The following is an 18,278-nucleotide window of genomic DNA, read 5'->3' on the forward strand; positions in this document are numbered from 1 at the left end:
TTTACTATTTTAGGAGATAGATTGTAATATTGTCAAATACACTTTGAGAAAACATTGGATGGCACTTCGGGCCAGTCCCCAAACTTATTATTCCATTGAATAAAAAAGAAGCTGTTAAGCGAAAAAAGGCCATTTTCTGATACAGGTCTGGCAACCTAACAAATCATTGAACACAATGGTATGACATAAAAAGATTCAGAATCTGCTCCAAAATGTAGATCATGAGACCTTAATCAGTCATAAGCTATGCAAATGCGTGTTGAATTCTTAAACCAATTAAGTAACTGTATTCATGCTGTGTCTGCACTAAGATTATATGGTTCTCTCTTGTGTAAAAAGATGAGCCTAAACAGACTTCAGCTCATTGGGTTATGGCTGTTTTAGGTTACTGCATAGAGCAGAAGGATACTGACAAAACTAGATGCTTTAGCGCATTAACGCATCAAATTTTGCGAAAACGCCTATGGAATGAAAAAGATAAAAGGAAAATTGATACATGATGATGATGAAAATCTGAAAATCAAGGTACTGGAAGCAGTATATCCGGAGGAAACTTTGATGCAATGAAAACTTTGAATATTAAAGTCACTATTGTGACGGTACATTAGAACTAGGCAGAAACAAAGTGTGTATGTATATGTCATTAATCTATCCAGATCCCTTGCGTTTGCAGTGGCGTGAAAGCACATGGTTAGGTGAAAATATGTCCTACCGGTAGGACATATTATTCAAATTTCAGCTTTCTGCGACCCAAATTTCACTGTTCACTGTTTCGACCGAAATTTTTTGAACGACCATCTTATTACAAGGTCACTGATGACTGAGGAGGACACAAGACATGACACGATTGAAGTTCTTTAAGTTTTATTCCCAAAGAAAGCTTTGATAAACGGAAAATCATCGAAATAAAAAAGATATTTTGGAAGATTTTTAAAAAGAAGCTTTTTCTACAACGTCCTCTTCACTTTTGACCGAAATTAATTAATTTCCTGGTTTGAAAATTTTAGCTTTCTCCGACCCAGGCGGCGGCGCAAAAATGTATATACACTGTGTGCATTTAAAAACCCTTCACTTTGATAGTAAAACATACATTTTCATCAGTGAAGTCAAACTTGAATTTTAAAATGTCATAAAAAAGTTAAACATTTAAATTACGGGAAAGCAGATTTTTGGCATGGCTTTGGTCGTGAAAACTCGATCTTTAGCTCCAGAATTTGATTCATAATGTCAATCCTTTGCAGCTCGGCGAGTGGTGCATTTTGCCGATCTACCAAAGTGCAAAGTGGTTACGAGAAGATGCACGGCGCGTCCCAGTAGTGCATCGCGCGCTGCATATATTTTGATATTTGATGTTTACCATTTCACATGATTTATGTGGAATTTGGATTTATTGGGCGAGTTGGCGGCGCTCAGCATGTCATTTACCTAACCATCAACCATGTACGCTTTCGTGCCGCTATAGTTCGGGCGCGCTTGTTTCACAAATAACGGGACGGCGGGCGCGCTATTGCCAGCGCAAGGGCTTTGGATAGAGCAAAGCATGTCATTCCGTCGAATCTCTATTCTATTATGTTTATGAACATAATAGCCTGGCCGCCTGGGGTCTCCTAGGTAAATTTGGATTGGCGTGCCAAGTAATTTTTGTAATACAGCCTACTTAGCTCTTTTATAACTAATTTGTAAAAAGCAATTGCAATTGTATCACGTCTTGACTCATATTGTCGTTTCATTGACGGATGTTACTCGTCTAAATTTCTTCGAAGTAGCGCGCGCGCTGCTTTCTTCTCGAAATGTTGGCCCGACGCGATGGCAAGTGTTACGAAGTAGCCCGCGCCGGGCCAGACCATTAGCAATGGTCAAATTGTGACCTTGGCCTTACATAGCACGCCAATCCCATGCCAATGTGCGAAGCCCTTTTTGGGCCTCCCGCATTGGCAAGAGATATAATACATTTAACGGGTGATTGTAGGTTATAAACCTACAATAATACATGAGAGAAGCGAGCAATATACTGAAAAAACTAATATAAGTAAGATGGGACTGCGACCTTAATTGTTAATTATATTTCAAATGAAGTGGCACTTCAAAAGGGGACAAAAGGGTATACTGATACATGCCAAACATAAAAACGTAGGGTAAGCTTCGCTTGGGATTTGTTTCCACTTTCGTTTGTGATCGGTGATTAACGTCTTACTCATCACTGCACTGTTTTTGACCATTGTTAATGATCTGGCCCGGCGCGCGCTACTTCGTAGCTCTTGCCATAACGTTTCGAGAAGAAAGCGGCGCGCGCTACTTCGAAGAAACTTAGACGAGTAACATCCGTCAACACTGTTTTAGTTTACAGTAAGACAGTAAACTTTCGATGCACAGTCCGAGCACGGTTGGAAACGAACCTTATATCCTATCTTAATTTGTAGCACTATCCAGATTCCAGGGTCCACGCTCGGGACACAGTTGGATTTTGGAATTGAATCATTGAAGACACAGTCCAGACACACTCGGGACGGCTGGGGTTTAGTCGGGCACGAAGTTCAAGTACGAACAGTATCTTAAGGGGGCAAACCCCAAATCTGTCCAGACCTAATGACCTCATAGTCAGTTCAGTGACCTTCTAGCGCACTGTTTCCACACCAAAAAGAATTATTTTGAGAATACCTATTTTTGTAATCGAGCATTTCCTTGACGGATGTTACTCGTCTAAATTTCTTCGAAGTAGCGCGCGCCGCTTTCTTCTCAAAATGGCAAGTGCTACGAAGTAGCGCGCGCCGGGCCAGATCATTAACAATGGTCAAGCATTTCCTGGTTAAGAGTGCAATTTTCGGAAAAAATTATTTTGTGGTTGAGACGCTATAAGTTAATCATTTCTTGCGGTATCGGGTTGAAATTTTGCTCACCGTTTATTCACATCTATGTCAAGGTGTGTGTAAAATCTTGATATCGTATCTATAAAGGCTGGTGTGTTATGAATTTTTAAAGTCAAAAAGCTAAAATTGTCCTTTTCAGGCTTATTTTAACAAAAAGTCAGTCAGGCCCAGGGAAGATCGGATTATTTGATGCTTGACATCAAATTGTTCTCTGAATTCTGGCGCAGTTTTTGATGCCCTCAAAAATGTTTTTACTCATTCACCTTCTGATCTATTGGACCTCAAAGCCAAACAACAAATTTAGGCACATTTTTCGTTTTTAATATTTACTGATTTTTCTAAAATTTTGATAAGAATGTGCTAGTGACTTTTTGAAGGGTGCAAAATAACCGCAATTAGCACATTTATATATGAGTTATGAACAACAAAACACCCTAAAATGCTTCCCTTTGAAGTTATGGGAGAAAATGTGATTTTTTGGCTTTGCAGATAAAAAATCACATTTTCTCCCATAACTTCAAAGGGAAGCATTTTAGGGTGTTTTGTTGTTCATAACTTATATATAAATGTGCTAGTTGCGGTTGTTTTGCACCCTTCAAAAAGTCACTAGCACATTCCTATAAAAATTTATAAAAATCAGTAAATATTAAAAACGAAAAATGTGCCTAAATTTGTTGTTTGGCTTTGAGGTCCAATAGATCAGAAGGTGAATGAGTAAAAACATTTTTGAGGGCATCAAAAACTGCACCAGAATTCAGAGAACAATTTGATGTCAAGCATCAAATAATCCGATCTTCCCTGACTGACTTTTTGTTAAAATAAGCCTGAAAAGGACAATTTTAGCTTTTTGACTTTAAAAATTCATAACACACCAGCCTTTGTAGATACGATATCAAGATTTTACACACACCTTGACATAGATGTGAATAAACGGCGAGCAAAATTTCAACCCGATACCGCAAGAAATGATTAACTTATAGCGTCTCAACCACAAAATAATTTTTTCCGAAAATTGCACTCTTAACCAGGAAATGCTCGATTACAAAAATAGGTATTCTCAAAATAATTTTTTTTGGTGTGGAAAAATTTTTTTGGTGTGGAAAATTTTTTTTTTGTGCGCTAGAAGGTCACTGAACTGCCTATGAGGTCATTTGGTCTGGACGGCACAAACCACTGTTTTGGGGTATGCCCCCTTAATCTTGTCTCAATTGATACTTGGTTCGTTCCTTTAACGTAGTACGCTAAGGCCCATGGTTAGGTGAAACGTTACGGCACTGGGTGAAAGCGTTCCCAAACTAACCACGTATCATCGGATAACCAAATTGCCACGGGTATTCTGTCTTCTTAGTTAATAAACCCTTATCGGTTTATCCTAGGCATGTCGCTCCGTGGCATGATTTTATCAAAAGGATCGAACTTACAATGCTGTTAATATTATAACTTTGGTAACCACAAACCAAGCGTGTTTAACATTCCTTGGTAACATTCCTTAAACTGCTGCTGAGTTGGAAACAACAAATTTGTTATGTACAAGATAAATGAAACATGCAGATTTCACGATCGCGATATTCTGAAGTAAAAATTTCTCAATTCTTTATTGAAATATTTATCGTACATTGACAAACACTTGAAACTGAAAGATGATTCAAAACATTTTGAGTTATTGAAGTTCTGACTGTACATTTTAAGAGTCTTACATTCATAACAGGAAACATGAAATATTATCACGAGTAAACATCTTGGTTCACTATTGATTGTCGATTAAATACATTGATCCGTTTTCCTTGAATGTTAATGTTTTTTATCAGCAGTCTTATGGATTATATTGAGGCTAACAAAAATTAAAGGCACGAAAACGCAGAAAGTTAGCCGTTGATTCTGAAGTGATAACTTTGGCATCTAGCTTGAACACCTTTGACGAGTTTCTTGCACTGGGCTCGTTCCAAAGCCTCGATCAGTTTATCGACAGTAGCACTTTCCTTCTCCCTCTGTCTCCATTCGTGCAGCATGTCGTACGCCATTTTCTCGACCTAGAAAGTAAAATCATGTCACCGAATTACAAAGTCCTTTGTATGAGAGCATTAAAATAATCCATTTAAAAAGGACAGATTCTAACAACGATTCTAACAACGGATTCTAACAACGATATTTTTCAAACATCATTACCTGCCAGGCATCTGCTTCAATACCCTTAATTCTGGGGCTGGGAATCTTGAGACAAACAGCCAGATCCTTCCAACTCTCACCAAGATTGTCCTTCAAGTACACCATAACTCGGTAAGGGATCGTCTCTGTGAAATATAAAGACGTCATAGGAACGTTGTCTAAGTCAAAGTGAGTCGGTCGAGTCGGTCGAGTAGGTCGAGTCGGTCGAGTAGGTCGAGTCGGTCGAGTCGGTCGAGTCGGTCGGTCATTATTCAGAAGAGGAAAATGTCTTAATAAAATATTGGTTCTATCGTAACAGATAATCGCTGTCGAGAGTGTGGGGTTAAAGATGATAGATTAAACGAAGGTAATACTAACTACAAATTGAATATGCAGCAATAAATTGATTTTACCTTCAGCAATTGGAACTTTCACTGGGGCATCAACTTTTCGGCCTCGACCACCCTTTCTCTTCTTCTTTGTTGGCATGTTCTCTGCGGGGATCAGTTTTGTCAATCGAAGAGTTAGTCATATAATTTTTTAATAAATATGACTACACTCACTCGATGACCCTATTAAGCTATTAGAGCAGTAACCATAAACTTACCTTTGTTGACTTTATCCATGACTCCTCCGGCTAGTTTGGAGAGATCAGCAGCCTCGAGACAAGCACAGAGCTTGGCAACAGTAGGCTGGGGATCCTTCTCTGCCCACTCGAACAGCATGTCTTGTGCCATCTTCTCTATTCCTGGTGGGGTAGGTACTTGCTAAAATGAGGATATCTTTTAAATATAAAGTAGCCTTCAAATCGAGCTGAATCAACTCGTGTGAAGAAGAAATAAATTTGTGTCTATAAAGCTGACGTAAACTAAATCGGTATAAAACCTGTTCTAGCACTGGCGATGCCAACATCTTCAATCCTTCGCAGTCTCTCCCGAGAGATACCAAGATATTGACCAGCTCTCTTCCAGTTGATACCAAGGTTCTTCTTCAAGTACAGCAGTACGGTGAAAGAGATATCTGGAATAAAGCCATGTTAACAAATTCCTACAACATACTCCCCATGTAATAAATTCAATCATATTTCCATGTAAATAAACATATAAACTTGCATCGCATAAGTGATGAAAATCACCTGTTTTTTGAGCCCAGACATCGACAGCCTGACCGCCCTGCTGGTAAGCTTTAGCGTCGCTCAATCTTGTGTAAACATCTGCTCTTTCATCATCTTCTGGGTCTGACAACATCTCGAACTTTGGTCTGTAAGATTTCGAGTTTAAATATTCATACTTAACAATCTGCTACTGTTGTAGAAAATATGCTAAGATCTTACTTAAGACAGTAACACTTGCGGATTTGACAGACAGTATTCTACGTTACTTCATGACAACGATAGAACTAGAAGTACAGAAAAATAAAGGAAACCAACGCTTCTCACTTTTCATATGTTTCAGATGGAGGCTCGTAAGCAGTGAAAGTGGATCTGTAGGTAGCTGGTCGCTCATCTTGCTCGAAGAAAGACCGGTTGCTTAGTCCAGTTGGCATCTGCAAAATAAAACACGTTCACTAATACATTGTAATACTTAGCTTGTTATGATTTTTGAATGATTAATAACTTTAAAATTCAGAGCTGGGCTCTAATTTAAGTAACTAAGCAAAGTCTAACGAAATTTTCAAACATTATCGGTTAGGGCATGTTTATGAAGCCTCTCAAAAAAAACTCTCGAATTCCATACCCTGAGAGCCATGTCAGCGTAAGGGTCGCTCCTGTTTATGATAGTGTCCTTGTTGACCCAGTAATCGCCCATAGGCTGCTGAGGAATAAGGGCATCTGCTGTTATCTGAGTAGCTATCTCTTTGCTGATAACAAACGATTTGGACTTAGGTTTTGGCTTGTTCTTGGGGGTGATTGGGGGCAAGAATGGACTCTCATCGTCACTTTTATCCTGACCTGAAGTTACATAGAAATTTATAGGAGTTGGTTAAGCTGATAATATAAGTCATAATTTCTAGATTTATATGAATTGAATCAGACGAGTTAGTATTATATGGAATCTGGGTAATAGTAACTCACCTCTGTCGAACATGGCAGATGCTGATGCTTCTGAAAAAATGAATATGTTAACTTATTATGTTTTTATGTTATACTTAATTAGTTATGTTTTTAAAAATGTTTAATTCCTGTTTTAATTCTTATTAAAATGAGTTTACTTTCTATTATCGTGTATAAAAGGAATAAACAAAACGTTAAATTATGGGGATTGAGTGGCAGAAATTGTAGATGAATTGAAACATCGAGCTTACTTTTGGCGGTGGTGACGTGACTTCTGTCAAGATTCCAGTTCAAGTCAGCTTCCAGGCTAACTGAAAGAAAACAAGGTGAGAAATGATTGCAATTTCTAAAATATATTCAAAGATGGAAAATATTTAATTTAAAACTTAGCAGATAAGCAATGTGATCATTGAGACTATAACAGTCTACAGTATGATAAACGTGAAACTAAGATATGTCTTGCAGCGTTATTTTCAGCTGATGCCGTTTTTGAAATTGGATCAATGATACTAAGTTAACTTTGTGAAAGCAGCAAAGATTTAAGATAAAAGAAGACGGGTAATATTATATGGAGCTACCTTCTGATTCCTCGGGAGAATGCCTCACTCCTGATTTCTTGCTTTTAACAGAATCTGTAATTTCATGAGTATGATATGTTCCGGAGACAAGACAAGAATAAATGCTGAGACGGCTGATGATGATGCTCTGAGATTTTTAGTCTCCAATTCAAAAAGCTGTTAAGGGTGCTTTATGACTAAATAAACCCAATTGCATGCAAACAAGCTTTTTTGATTAAAGAATTTGTGAATTTATGATAGAGATACTATCTGGTAGCAACTTTTTACTACACGAACAGCGGTTAGTACCTGGTGCTGTCAAACGTTCCAGAAAGGAATCAGTGTCCCCAGATATATCAAATGTTACTGATAAAAGTGAAGGAGGAGGTGATAAGATTTCGTCATCATATTTTATATCACAAGATTTTTAAAATAATGATGATTATATTTCAGATGCTTTGGCAAGGTAGATGACGAACATTCGCCAACATTCGAGTCAATAAAACAACGATGAGCATGCAAACAGCCATTTAAATACAAGGTTTACGATTACATCACGAGTCAATCAGGATAGGGCTCGCATGTTTCAGTGCCGATAATAATTATGAATCAGAAATCATGTAAAATATTCTTTCAGGCTGTTAAAAAGAGGCTGTTAAGTTTATATTTTAGTTGTTAAACTGCTCATATCATTTAGCTTTATATATGAAATGAAATGAAATGAAATGAAATGAAATGAAATGAGGTATTTTATATAGAAATGGTCGTATCAATATGATTGATATTTGGTGCCATTGTGCAAGCAGTGCCTGTTATCTTGCAACATGCAACATGCTGCTTAATATACAGGCTGCAGAGTGCAGGATCTCAAGTGCTTGTACCTGCACGGGATTGGGCGGCAGATGTACGGGATTGGGCGGCAGATGTACGGGATTGGGCGGCAGATGTACGGGATTGGGCGGCAGATGTACGGGATTGGGCGGCAGATGTACGGGATTGGGCGGCAGATGTACGGGATTGTGCGGCAGATGTACGGGATTGGGATTGTGCAGCTGATGCGCGAGAATGATCAGCAGCTGATGCACGAGATTGGGATTGTGCAGCAGACGAGTGATGATGATCGCTAACAACTGACCTCTTTTCATCTTCTGAAAGTTGTATGGCATGGAACCGACCAGATACGGCCGGGTTCGTACCCTATATCGGTGGCCTTGATTGGCGAACAACACTGGTTATAACTGATACGGATGAAACTCATGCAGCGTGCAGGCTTAGTCTTATTAGTCTTATTCATCGATTTTTGATGGACGACAAACGAAGCTTGTTTGTTAGGGAGAGATCACCCAAAAAGAGGATGTTTTTGCGAACGATAAAACTTCGACATAGCAAGCAAAATGGTTCAGTATGTGCCATGATTCTCAAACATTTTTACATTGATGTCGCAAAGCAAAATTTGTTCTAAAAGGTTGATTAGACCTTTATATCATGCACAGAGACAAAACTTCACAAAATTACGTAGAACAATGATAATGATACAAAAATTATTCAGTATATCCGGAGAAAACACATGAATGATTCATGCACATTGCACATGTTAGGGTTCAACATTGTTTAATCTTACATCTTGTATAGTTACTAAACGGTCTTATTTTTTAGTGCATGCAACATGCGGAAAATAACGTTAAATATTATCGAGCTGCTTTGCTCTTACAAGACGGCAATCAAAAAAGCAACCACTTGCCATTAATCAAAATTTGTATACGAAAACTTATTATTAGTTACGCTTTAACTCAGTGCTTCAATACTGTACACAATAAAAACTTGCTAATTGCTTCAATGATAGAATTGAGCTGCTGAAATTACCTCGATGTGATGATTTTGACACACGAGCTGAGAAGCATGATTTGTAAATGAGATTTGTTGGAAAAAGATCAAGCTTTATCTATGGTATAAGCATTTTGAATGGCCTTTCATAATTTACCAAATAATTTTATAGCATTTTAAAGAAAATGCTTGGTATAAAGATGGGAAGTGCGAAAAGGTCAGTTTTGCAACCAGGACGCGGTCAAATAGCATAAGCAGGATTGTCTAATTTACTAAAGGAATTGAATTGTTCATTGTTCATCTTTCCTACCTGATTGAATTTCTTGGTCGTAGTGGCCGGAAGTTTCACTGTGGCGACTATGTCCAGACTTTTTTCCGTCCCCTTGATTGGAAGACGTTTCAAAAGAAAATACTTGGTTAAATGATAAATTATTTTATGATAACATTATATGAGGTATGGAATCGTCACTAGCATCAACTGCGGTTCATTTTTTAACAAGAAGACATGCTAGGAATTAGTTACGCGATTATTCTATTATATATACAAAATATTTTAAAAGAAAGTTGTTTAATGACATATTTAAAGAAAATGCACAGTTTTACGAAAAAGAGTTATATGGTTAAATGATAAAGAATTATACGATACAATTTTATGAAGTGAGGAAGAGTGAAGCTTCCACCAGGGTTCGTTAATCGAACATAAAACAGACCGGAAAATAAAGCCCCGTTAGAACCGATAATAGTTACTTTTCAATATTTCTTACCTGAGTGAGGTTCTTGTTCGTTGCGACCAGATTCATTGTGGTGATCGTGTCCTGACTTTGTTCGTTCATCTGAAAATACTAAGGTTTGCAAAGTAAAAGAATAGAAAATTTGCTTTAAAAAATTTGGCTTTTAGTTGCATTTTCGCAAAAATTCATACTTTTCTTCAAAATGAATAGGCTTCTGAAAAGTGCAAGATTTGAAGTAATACAGTTATAAGGCTGAAGGTTAAAAGTGCAAATACATAGTCCGTGGAAATATGAAAGTTGATTTCTTATCCCAAAAACGCGAGACTCTTGACGTAATCCCGTAAATACAAATAATGCAGTATCATCTGAATCTAAAAGGCTATAAATATGATTATGCTGGAACAGTTTTATGAACAAGAAAGGAATTTTAAAACTATGTTAAAGTAACAAATAAGCTGCGTGTACCAGGACTACCATGAATTCTCCCGATCCTCCGGAAGATGTGAGCAAATTGGACGGCTAAATTGAAGCTATTATTTTTGGCTCAGTAACTGACAATTGCGTATCAGTATTTGGTACCTGAATGTTGTCCGGTAAGCTTGGCGACTCTTGTTGTGACGCCTTGTGCTGAATGATAAGCAAACATAAATCATAAATGAAAGCGCAGACGATTCAATGATAGCTTTACGACTCATGCATCGTGAGAATACGGCGTTAATCGTGCGATTTATCAGCCGTTAGTTTAGATTAGATCGACTTAAGAGCAAGTATACGAAGATTAGTTGGGTCCTTCACATATTATCCCAGTTTTCAGTTTAAAGAATTAAAGGAATGCACTTCAAAAAGGATTTCCTCATAACATAACCATGCAAGAGGAGAAAGAGGGAGAACGAGAGATTGAGAAGAACATGGCAGGTTTTGTACCTGAGTAGTTATAATCCTGGTCTGGTTGGCCAGAGGCATCATTATTAACATTGATGGTATGGTCGAATCCATACCTCAATCGCTCTTCTGAGAATTTTTGTTCAGCTAGCTTTTCCCGATTTAAACTGCTCACAACATATTTTAAATTAAGCATGCAAAAGAAAATTCGAAATTTACATCTCCGTTATACACTATACAGTAGGTGTACATCTACTTTCAGTAATTTTGTTGCGAGGACCAGAATTTTCTAGACTTCTTCGCAAAATTTAACAAGGTAAACAAGGCGTAACTTCATAATATTTTCAGATATGAAAAATATACAATTTCTTAATGAAAAACAACTAAATTTAATACTTGATAATAAATGCTCACAAATTTGAAATACAATCAAATGTTCATGCAATCTTTGGAAATTTGATCATTGCATGCTGATGGAAATGTTGCATGCGGCCATCATGCATTGTACCTTCCGAGTTTATGGACATGGCCTCGGCCTCGATATCAGCCACATAAAATTCCTGGCTTGCTCTTGATTGAGACGCTAAACAAAGGGCCAACCATCAGAAAGAAAGAAGATGAAAGGAAGAACCAAAAGGATCAAATATTTAATTTTCTTAAGAAATAAGAACGTATTTAATATTTCATCATTGGTGTTGCAAGATGTTCATTTCATTTTTATCCGAAGGTTTTATCAGCTTACAAATGGGCTTATGAACAGGCAATTCGATTAATTCTACCTTGAGAAGTAGCTGACGGGGCCTTTGAAGTGGCTTTGGAGTCCTTCGCCCGTGAACCATGAGACGCTCGAGAACTTCTCTGCGCTTTTTCTAAACATGGATTACAAAGCTAAGATCACTTTTGACAATTCATGAGATTCAATGAAAAGAAAAATATTCATGAAATTTGAATTATAGGATTTAAAGTAAAGAGTTCCCCTTTAATAATCAGCATCACCATCTACCCTACCTAACCCTTTATTTCAAGATATTTATTAAAAACACTATTTACTTCAAAATATTTACTAAAACTTCACTTGAACTTACCTCCATGACTATGGGGAGACGATCGAGATTTTCCGGATTTCTCTGATTTCGCGTCAGCCTTTATTTGCTCTTTGGTTCTAGTGATATCGTCATCCGATGGTGATTTACGGATTCCGTAGTGTCTTCGAGCTGCTTCTTTCTTCTCTCGGCTTATTTCGTCCTCAGAATCTTGTTCATCAGCAGATTCAGACTTGTCTTTTCCATATTTGAAACCTCTGTCCAGAGCTTCTTCAACCAGGTGGTTTGGGCTTACCATGTCAATACCATCTTCGTCTGAAAAACATTAAAAATCATACTCAGAATTGAAATGGATCTAGACTACGATCCAATGAGGCTGGACAGACAATTCTAAAAACAACTTTTGACTAATTTACGGTAAGAATTGATCAACGTACAATGTCGGCCAGCCTTGTTCCTCAACATCTTGTTCTTGATCCTCTCTTCAGTTTCCATACTTCTATTGGCAACTGGGACGGGGGACTCTAGGTAGTTCCTAGCATCGTTGCCAGCAGGGGTTACCTCAATACCCTAAGGTGAATCACAATTTATCTACCGTGTTGACTATTTTAAAATTAGTAAATTGATATCGATTGTTTTTTGTTTTTTAATCTCAAAAGTTTCTTATAAACCATAGGGTGTAGCAGTTAAAAATGCAAAACGAAATTTACACCGACTATACCCACACTTACATGGTGAATAGCAACTCCTGATCGTGTCTGAAGTCGCTCCCTGAAGGATACGAGATCCATATCCTGGTCTTTTTTAACTTCCTGATACTCGTAATCCATCATATCTTCTTCAGCGTAGTCGTAGTAAGACTGCCATCCGGTCTCCCTGAAAGCACCGGAACCACCAATGCCAGCAAAAGTACCTTTAGTAGAAATCAGAGCAGGGGCTTTGTTGGACGATACGAACTTGCCTCGGCCGAAATTTCGGGTCTCTTTGGAGGCTCGATCGAGGAGATCAAATATGTCTTCGGTAGCTGGCTCCATTTCCTCGAGTCCCTTTTTGATGGGTGCTTTAGAATATTCCCTGTTATTGAGCTTCTCTCTGAAGGAAGATTTGTCGTCCTTCTCAGAGATTTCCTTCTGCTGATTCTTTCTGAAAGAACGGTTGTAAAAGGATTCGTCCACATGCTCTTCCACTGTCTTTAGCTGCTTCTTCTTGTCGGCTTTTCCTTTTCCTTTGCCTTTACTTACTTTCTTCTTTCCCTTCTCACCTGGTTCAAACTCGACTGACTTTCGCAGCTTCCTTGGCTCAGCTGAAAATTGTGATGCTTAATATTTATTTTAATAGATAATATTATAAGTCAATTTGTACTTGTCACTGCTTGCGATTAATTGTTTCCCCTTCAATAACAAGATTTTATAACTGATAAGATTTAAAACTGATAAGATTTAGCAACTTACGTCCATCAAATCCTTGCCCCTTGATGTCTTGTTCACTGACGTACTCCCGCATAGGCTCGAAAAACTCCTCCTGTTTGTTCTGCTCCTTCTTGATCTTGTCCATTTTTTCAGCGAATGTGACTACCTTCTGCTCCTTCTTCTCATCGCCTGCCCCTAGTTTACCCAATGTACGGTAGAACTGCTCTCGTTCAACTAGTCCAGTCTCATCGACCACATTTGTTCTTTCCATGAACAAGTCTGAGAGAGGCAAAAATAGAGAATTAAGAATCAAAGATACATGCTCTAACTTGAGCTACAGAACATCATTCTACAACGAACAATGGTTAGGGAAGTGAACGATGATCAGGGTTCTATTCTAGATTCAGTTCTTTGGTATGTACTCACTCTTTTCGCTATGGTCTTGTCCGTAGGAGTCTTTCTGTTGTTTGTTTCCCCTAACATCCTTCACATCATAGTCGCCTCCGTCCGAGAACCGGACATCACCAGGGTGAAGCTGCATTTTCTGCTTCCTAGTTCCCGGCACTGACTCCTGTTAATCACAAGAATGGTCAGGTAATGATGCCAAGAATTTGGAGTTCTGATAGATTATGGGAATCTGGTAGAATTTTACAATTCGTCTCTGAGATTGAAAAAAAACTGATAGCAGATCCTTGGGATAACAGAGATTGCCAAATATTTAGCTCCCCAGTGCAGTTTCAACTTACGTGAGTAAGATTGATCATGTGCTCCTGATCAACATGGAGCCAATCCTCTCTGATATCGAGGAAAGCGTCAGACAGGAAGAGTTTGCTGACTGGAGTTGGAGCAAGAGAGTCTGGGATGGAATCCGGTGTGTCTGGCGGGGAGAAGAGAGGAGTTGGCAGCCTGAGGATGCGCTGTGTTAGAGGAGAAGAAAATTGAAAGTTAATTTACACATATCATGTAATATGCATTATGCATGTATGAATATTTCTTGTTATGTATGAATATTTCTTGTTATATATGAATATTTCTTGTTATGTATAATGATAATGATACTGTAACTTATGATTTATCTAAATGAACACGAATAATCTTAAGCAGGTGTTTAAAAAAATAGTAACGGCGTGCCCCTCGTTATCCGTAGCCAACAGGTTGAATTGATGAAACTAAAAGTAGCTTTCAATTCATATTATCTCATTATCTCAGGTACCATATTTTATACAGCTCTCATTTCTCTCTAAAAACATAATCCGCGTGATGATGTTCGTTTTGTATGCTGCTGCAATATCTGCAGCAAGCCTTATCCTTGGAGACGACTCTGAGCACATCACTCACATTCTCCAGCCGAAACTAACCAAAAGGGAAGGAGACAAGCCCAAATTACATCTGAAATTTGCCAAGATATTGATCAAGACCTATCTTCGTACAGGCGACAAGACGTGGTATAAAAGGATCAAGGAACCAGCCCTAAAACATCTGGTCCACACTGCAGTTCTAGCATTGTGTTACAACGACAAGCCCTTTGACGGGGATGACTTGCAAACTCTTGTCAAGGAATTTCTCTTGGTCGCACGTACATCTCTCGCAAGAAAATCTAAGAACTGGGGTGTCGTCTTCAAGAGGTGTTTCAAAGACGCTGTATTGTCAGGAATATTGGAACAGGCTCTGTGTGAAGGCGTCAATCCGCTGGCACACTCCGGAATGTTGGTCAATTTCCTGGATAGGATGTGCCCCGTAGAAATCCCCTACTCCAACCCTACCGAACTCCTCTGGAAACTGGCATGCTATATTCTGCCGATGATAAACGAAGAAAACGAATTCGGGAAGATGGTCCTCTCCTCTCTGAGTGATAGGTTCTGCGGTAAAGATAGGGAGAAACGGCAATACAGTGTGAAGAGTTTGATATTCATGATGGATAATGCTATCTGTGAAGATCAGGATAGAGCTCGACATAAAGGGGTGACAAAATTTTTCGTCAAATATTGGTGCTGCTTGATTGAAATACTGAATTAGTTTACTCGGAATACACGTTTTATATAGACAAGATATTTATTAATGCGATTAATTTGTTCCGTTAAAGTAGTTTGTAGTTTTATTTTTGAGATATCTTCCTTTCATTTTTACAATGCCGTTTGTCCGGAAAACACTTAACAGATGAGAAAGAGCATGGGGATTTTTGTGACAGTCCTTATATAGAAACGTAGTTCTTATGATGAGAGAATTTAAGGAGCTTTAAAAGCAGGTGTGATTTCATCATTTCGATCATTCTGAAAATCCATTCATTTTGTGAGAAACAGTGAGCCATGGATAATGGAAATCTTTGATTTCATCTGCAGGTGTAAAAAGGGATAAATAAATTACGATCTTATAAATAAATGAGGGCCGGTGTATAAAGCAGCTGGACGCTTGACTATATTCCCCTGTTCCATCTTGAGTCTTGTAATGTAAATTTCAAAGCCAGTTTCTAGAGTTCTCTTTCGTGATGCGGCTATTAGTGAGAGCTAGTGTTGTGATTCTATCCACGACAATAATTGCTAGTATTTTTAATAATATTGACGAGATCTTACAACGATCAGTAAGTGGGAGAAGTGTAAATGAAGACTACGATTTGGAGTTCCTAAAGACTTCCTTAAGGGCTTATCTTTGCACTGGTGATAAGCAGTGGTATAAAAAGATAAAAGAACCATTTCTGAGGCACATGATGCACGTCTCAATAGAGGGAATGTGTAACAAGACTAAGCGACTGAGCGAAGAAACCCTGAAAATCTTCATACATGATCTGCTTAGTGCCCTGAGAGGATCATCATCCGCTATAGCGGATACAAAAATGAAAAAATGTTTTCACGAAGCTTTGGTTTCCGGATTTATCCGTCAATCTATCTGTGAAGAAAACGACACACCGCTATCAAAAGATGGATATTTGGGAAACTTTCTGAACATGATCTGTCCTTACTATTCCAAGAATCATGACCCACAGGAGCTACTAAAGACGGGATTTTGTATAGTCACGTCAGCTTTTACCGGAGAAAACAGCCTCAGTGATTTATTTCGGAGAATTTTGAGGCAGCTGGCGTGCGCTGAGATGAGAAAAAAGCGGCAGTTTGATCTGATCAGCATGATTCATACTATGGAAGTTGCTATGTGCAGAGAGGAAGGGATTAAGAGTCGGATAGGAGGAAGTGATGTTCTTTTTGTCGAATACTGGTGTTGCTTGATTGAAATTGTAAAGTCAGAGAGAGGAGTGTGATCGTGAAACACTTTGTTTTATAAATTACTTATGACTCTAGAATCTATATGTTATACTATAATATTGTGTATGAAAACCTTTTGAAAAATTGATTAAGCATTCCCCGAGTTAAATATTTGTTATTCATTAGTATTTTGCTGAGCCTACAAAATAACGTCAACATTTTAAATTCAAACCTGTCGTCAAATGGCAATTCCTGCTCTCTGATTGCAGCCATATCCCTGAAAGAGAAGAAGTCTCCTTCCCTGATATCGGACTGTATCTCCTCCTTGGTATACTTCACATCTTCGTGCTCCAAAAACCTCACTCCGTCAGTTCCGGGCCTGATGGACTTCTTCTGCGATACTGTTTTCTTGTCGTCGTTAAACTCAAACAGACTGGCAGACATGCTTAGCTTCTTTTTGCCAGAGTCGGTTGGTTCGTACTCTATACCGACACCTGTGAGGACGAGACATTATTGGTTTGACCTTTCAAATTAATTAACACAAATACGACGTATTCTAATTATATATGCTATGAAAATTAACTTCAAAAGTAACGCTTGAATTGTTTAAAATACGCACTATGCTCGGTTCTCTTTCGTCGGCCGTGTCCGTCCGCGTCTACAGATGCTGGAGGAGTTGAAGGCTGCTCCGAATCGGAGAAATGGCGACCTGGAAATCAAGCAATTGTTTCGTGAGAACTTTATTGAAAAAGTTAGGTTATGGATATTATAGTAATGTACCTGGTGGGGGATATTTAAAACGTATAAGTGATACGAAAGATTTTATTAGCAGGAGCTTTCAAAATACTTGTGTAAAGCTGTAATGTAAATTATTCTGTATTTGTAACGAATACGCCTCATAAAAACCTCATATAAGCTTCATAAAAAACGAATGGAACAAAACGAGCAGTTAGTACTCTTAATACGATTAAATTGCTCTTGATCCAATAGTTAGATAGTTGAAACTGACCAGTAATCTCGTTATGATCAGAGAAGACTCCAGAGAACATATCAACCGGGGTCATATCTCCTCTCTCCTGCTCCATAGCAGCTTTCTTCCACTCGGTCACTGAAACACAGTGTCAGTGAAGGTCCTGACTCACAACTTTGCTGAAATTGTTATAAACACCAAAAATGTGATAATAAACGGAGTCAGAAAGTGAGCAACTTACTGTCGTCTTCCTCATCTTCACTCTCTTCCTCATCCTCATCATCCTCCTCTAAAATATCAGGAGTAGCAAGAGGGTCTCCCCACTGGTGAGTGGCGTGAGGTGGTGGGTACAGGGCTTTGACCAGGGTCTTGTCGTCTACGCTCAGTACGGACTGATGCTGTCTTGGCAGCCATCCCTTAACGTAAGGTCTGAGGAAGAATTAAGTGAATGTTGGGGTTCACAGGAACGAATATGAATCGTAGCAAAATAAACTGGTTAATTACTTTTTACGGATGGAAACATTGCAAAATAATTTTTAAAGGTGATTCTGATTTTCTATCCCGGTTTTGACTCAACTATTTTCAGCTATTGATACTTAGTAT

The 18,278-nt window shown here is 38.4% G+C and overlaps 2 protein-coding genes across 15 annotated transcripts in view; both read right to left on the reverse strand.

Moving 5' to 3' along the window:
* Positions 1–18,278, reverse strand: part of LOC134812295 (obg-like ATPase 1) — an 86,980-nt gene that overhangs the window by 39,327 nt on the left and 29,375 nt on the right. The window lies entirely within an intron of this gene.
* LOC134812281 (uncharacterized) overlaps positions 4,420–18,278 on the reverse strand; it is a 112,713-nt gene continuing 98,854 nt past the window's right edge. Inside the window, exons 9-37 of one of the 14 annotated variants that reach the window (XM_063819626.1) lie at positions 17,917–18,104; positions 17,715–17,813; positions 17,325–17,414; positions 16,938–17,199; positions 14,258–14,417; positions 13,938–14,082; positions 13,554–13,790; positions 12,834–13,405; positions 12,540–12,672; positions 12,145–12,417; positions 11,839–11,928; positions 11,568–11,642; positions 11,102–11,188; positions 10,757–10,804; positions 10,211–10,279; positions 9,757–9,828; positions 9,486–9,512; positions 8,526–8,770; positions 7,644–7,698; positions 7,317–7,376; positions 7,087–7,116; positions 6,749–6,963; positions 6,451–6,557; positions 6,148–6,272; positions 5,898–6,032; positions 5,620–5,760; positions 5,426–5,506; positions 5,034–5,158; positions 4,420–4,897 (exon numbers count right to left, since the gene is read on the reverse strand). In XM_063819626.1, coding sequence (XP_063675696.1) covers positions 4,733–4,897; positions 5,034–5,158; positions 5,426–5,506; positions 5,620–5,760; positions 5,898–6,032; positions 6,148–6,272; positions 6,451–6,557; positions 6,749–6,963; positions 7,087–7,116; positions 7,317–7,376; positions 7,644–7,698; positions 8,526–8,770; positions 9,486–9,512; positions 9,757–9,828; positions 10,211–10,279; positions 10,757–10,804; positions 11,102–11,188; positions 11,568–11,642; positions 11,839–11,928; positions 12,145–12,417; positions 12,540–12,672; positions 12,834–13,405; positions 13,554–13,790; positions 13,938–14,082; positions 14,258–14,417; positions 16,938–17,199; positions 17,325–17,414; positions 17,715–17,813; positions 17,917–18,104 — 4,111 coding nt within the window. In that variant the 3' untranslated portion in view covers positions 4,420–4,732. Of the gene's footprint in view, positions 4,898–5,033; positions 5,159–5,425; positions 5,507–5,619; positions 5,761–5,897; positions 6,033–6,147; positions 6,273–6,450; positions 6,558–6,748; positions 6,964–7,086; positions 7,117–7,316; positions 7,377–7,643; positions 7,699–8,503; positions 8,771–9,485; positions 9,513–9,756; positions 9,829–10,210; positions 10,280–10,756; positions 10,805–11,101; positions 11,189–11,567; positions 11,643–11,838; positions 11,929–12,144; positions 12,418–12,539; positions 12,673–12,833; positions 13,406–13,553; positions 13,791–13,937; positions 14,083–14,257; positions 14,418–16,937; positions 17,200–17,324; positions 17,415–17,714; positions 17,814–17,916; positions 18,105–18,278 lie in introns of all 14 variants that reach the window. The other 13 variants (XM_063819625.1, XM_063819628.1, XM_063819627.1 and 10 more) reach the window with 13 other exon arrangements.

This window comes from Bolinopsis microptera, chromosome 3, assembly GCF_026151205.1.
Source record: "Bolinopsis microptera isolate Bmic1 chromosome 3, MBARI_Bmic_1.0, whole genome shotgun sequence".
NCBI classification, from domain to species: domain Eukaryota; kingdom Metazoa; phylum Ctenophora; class Tentaculata; order Lobata; family Bolinopsidae; genus Bolinopsis; species Bolinopsis microptera.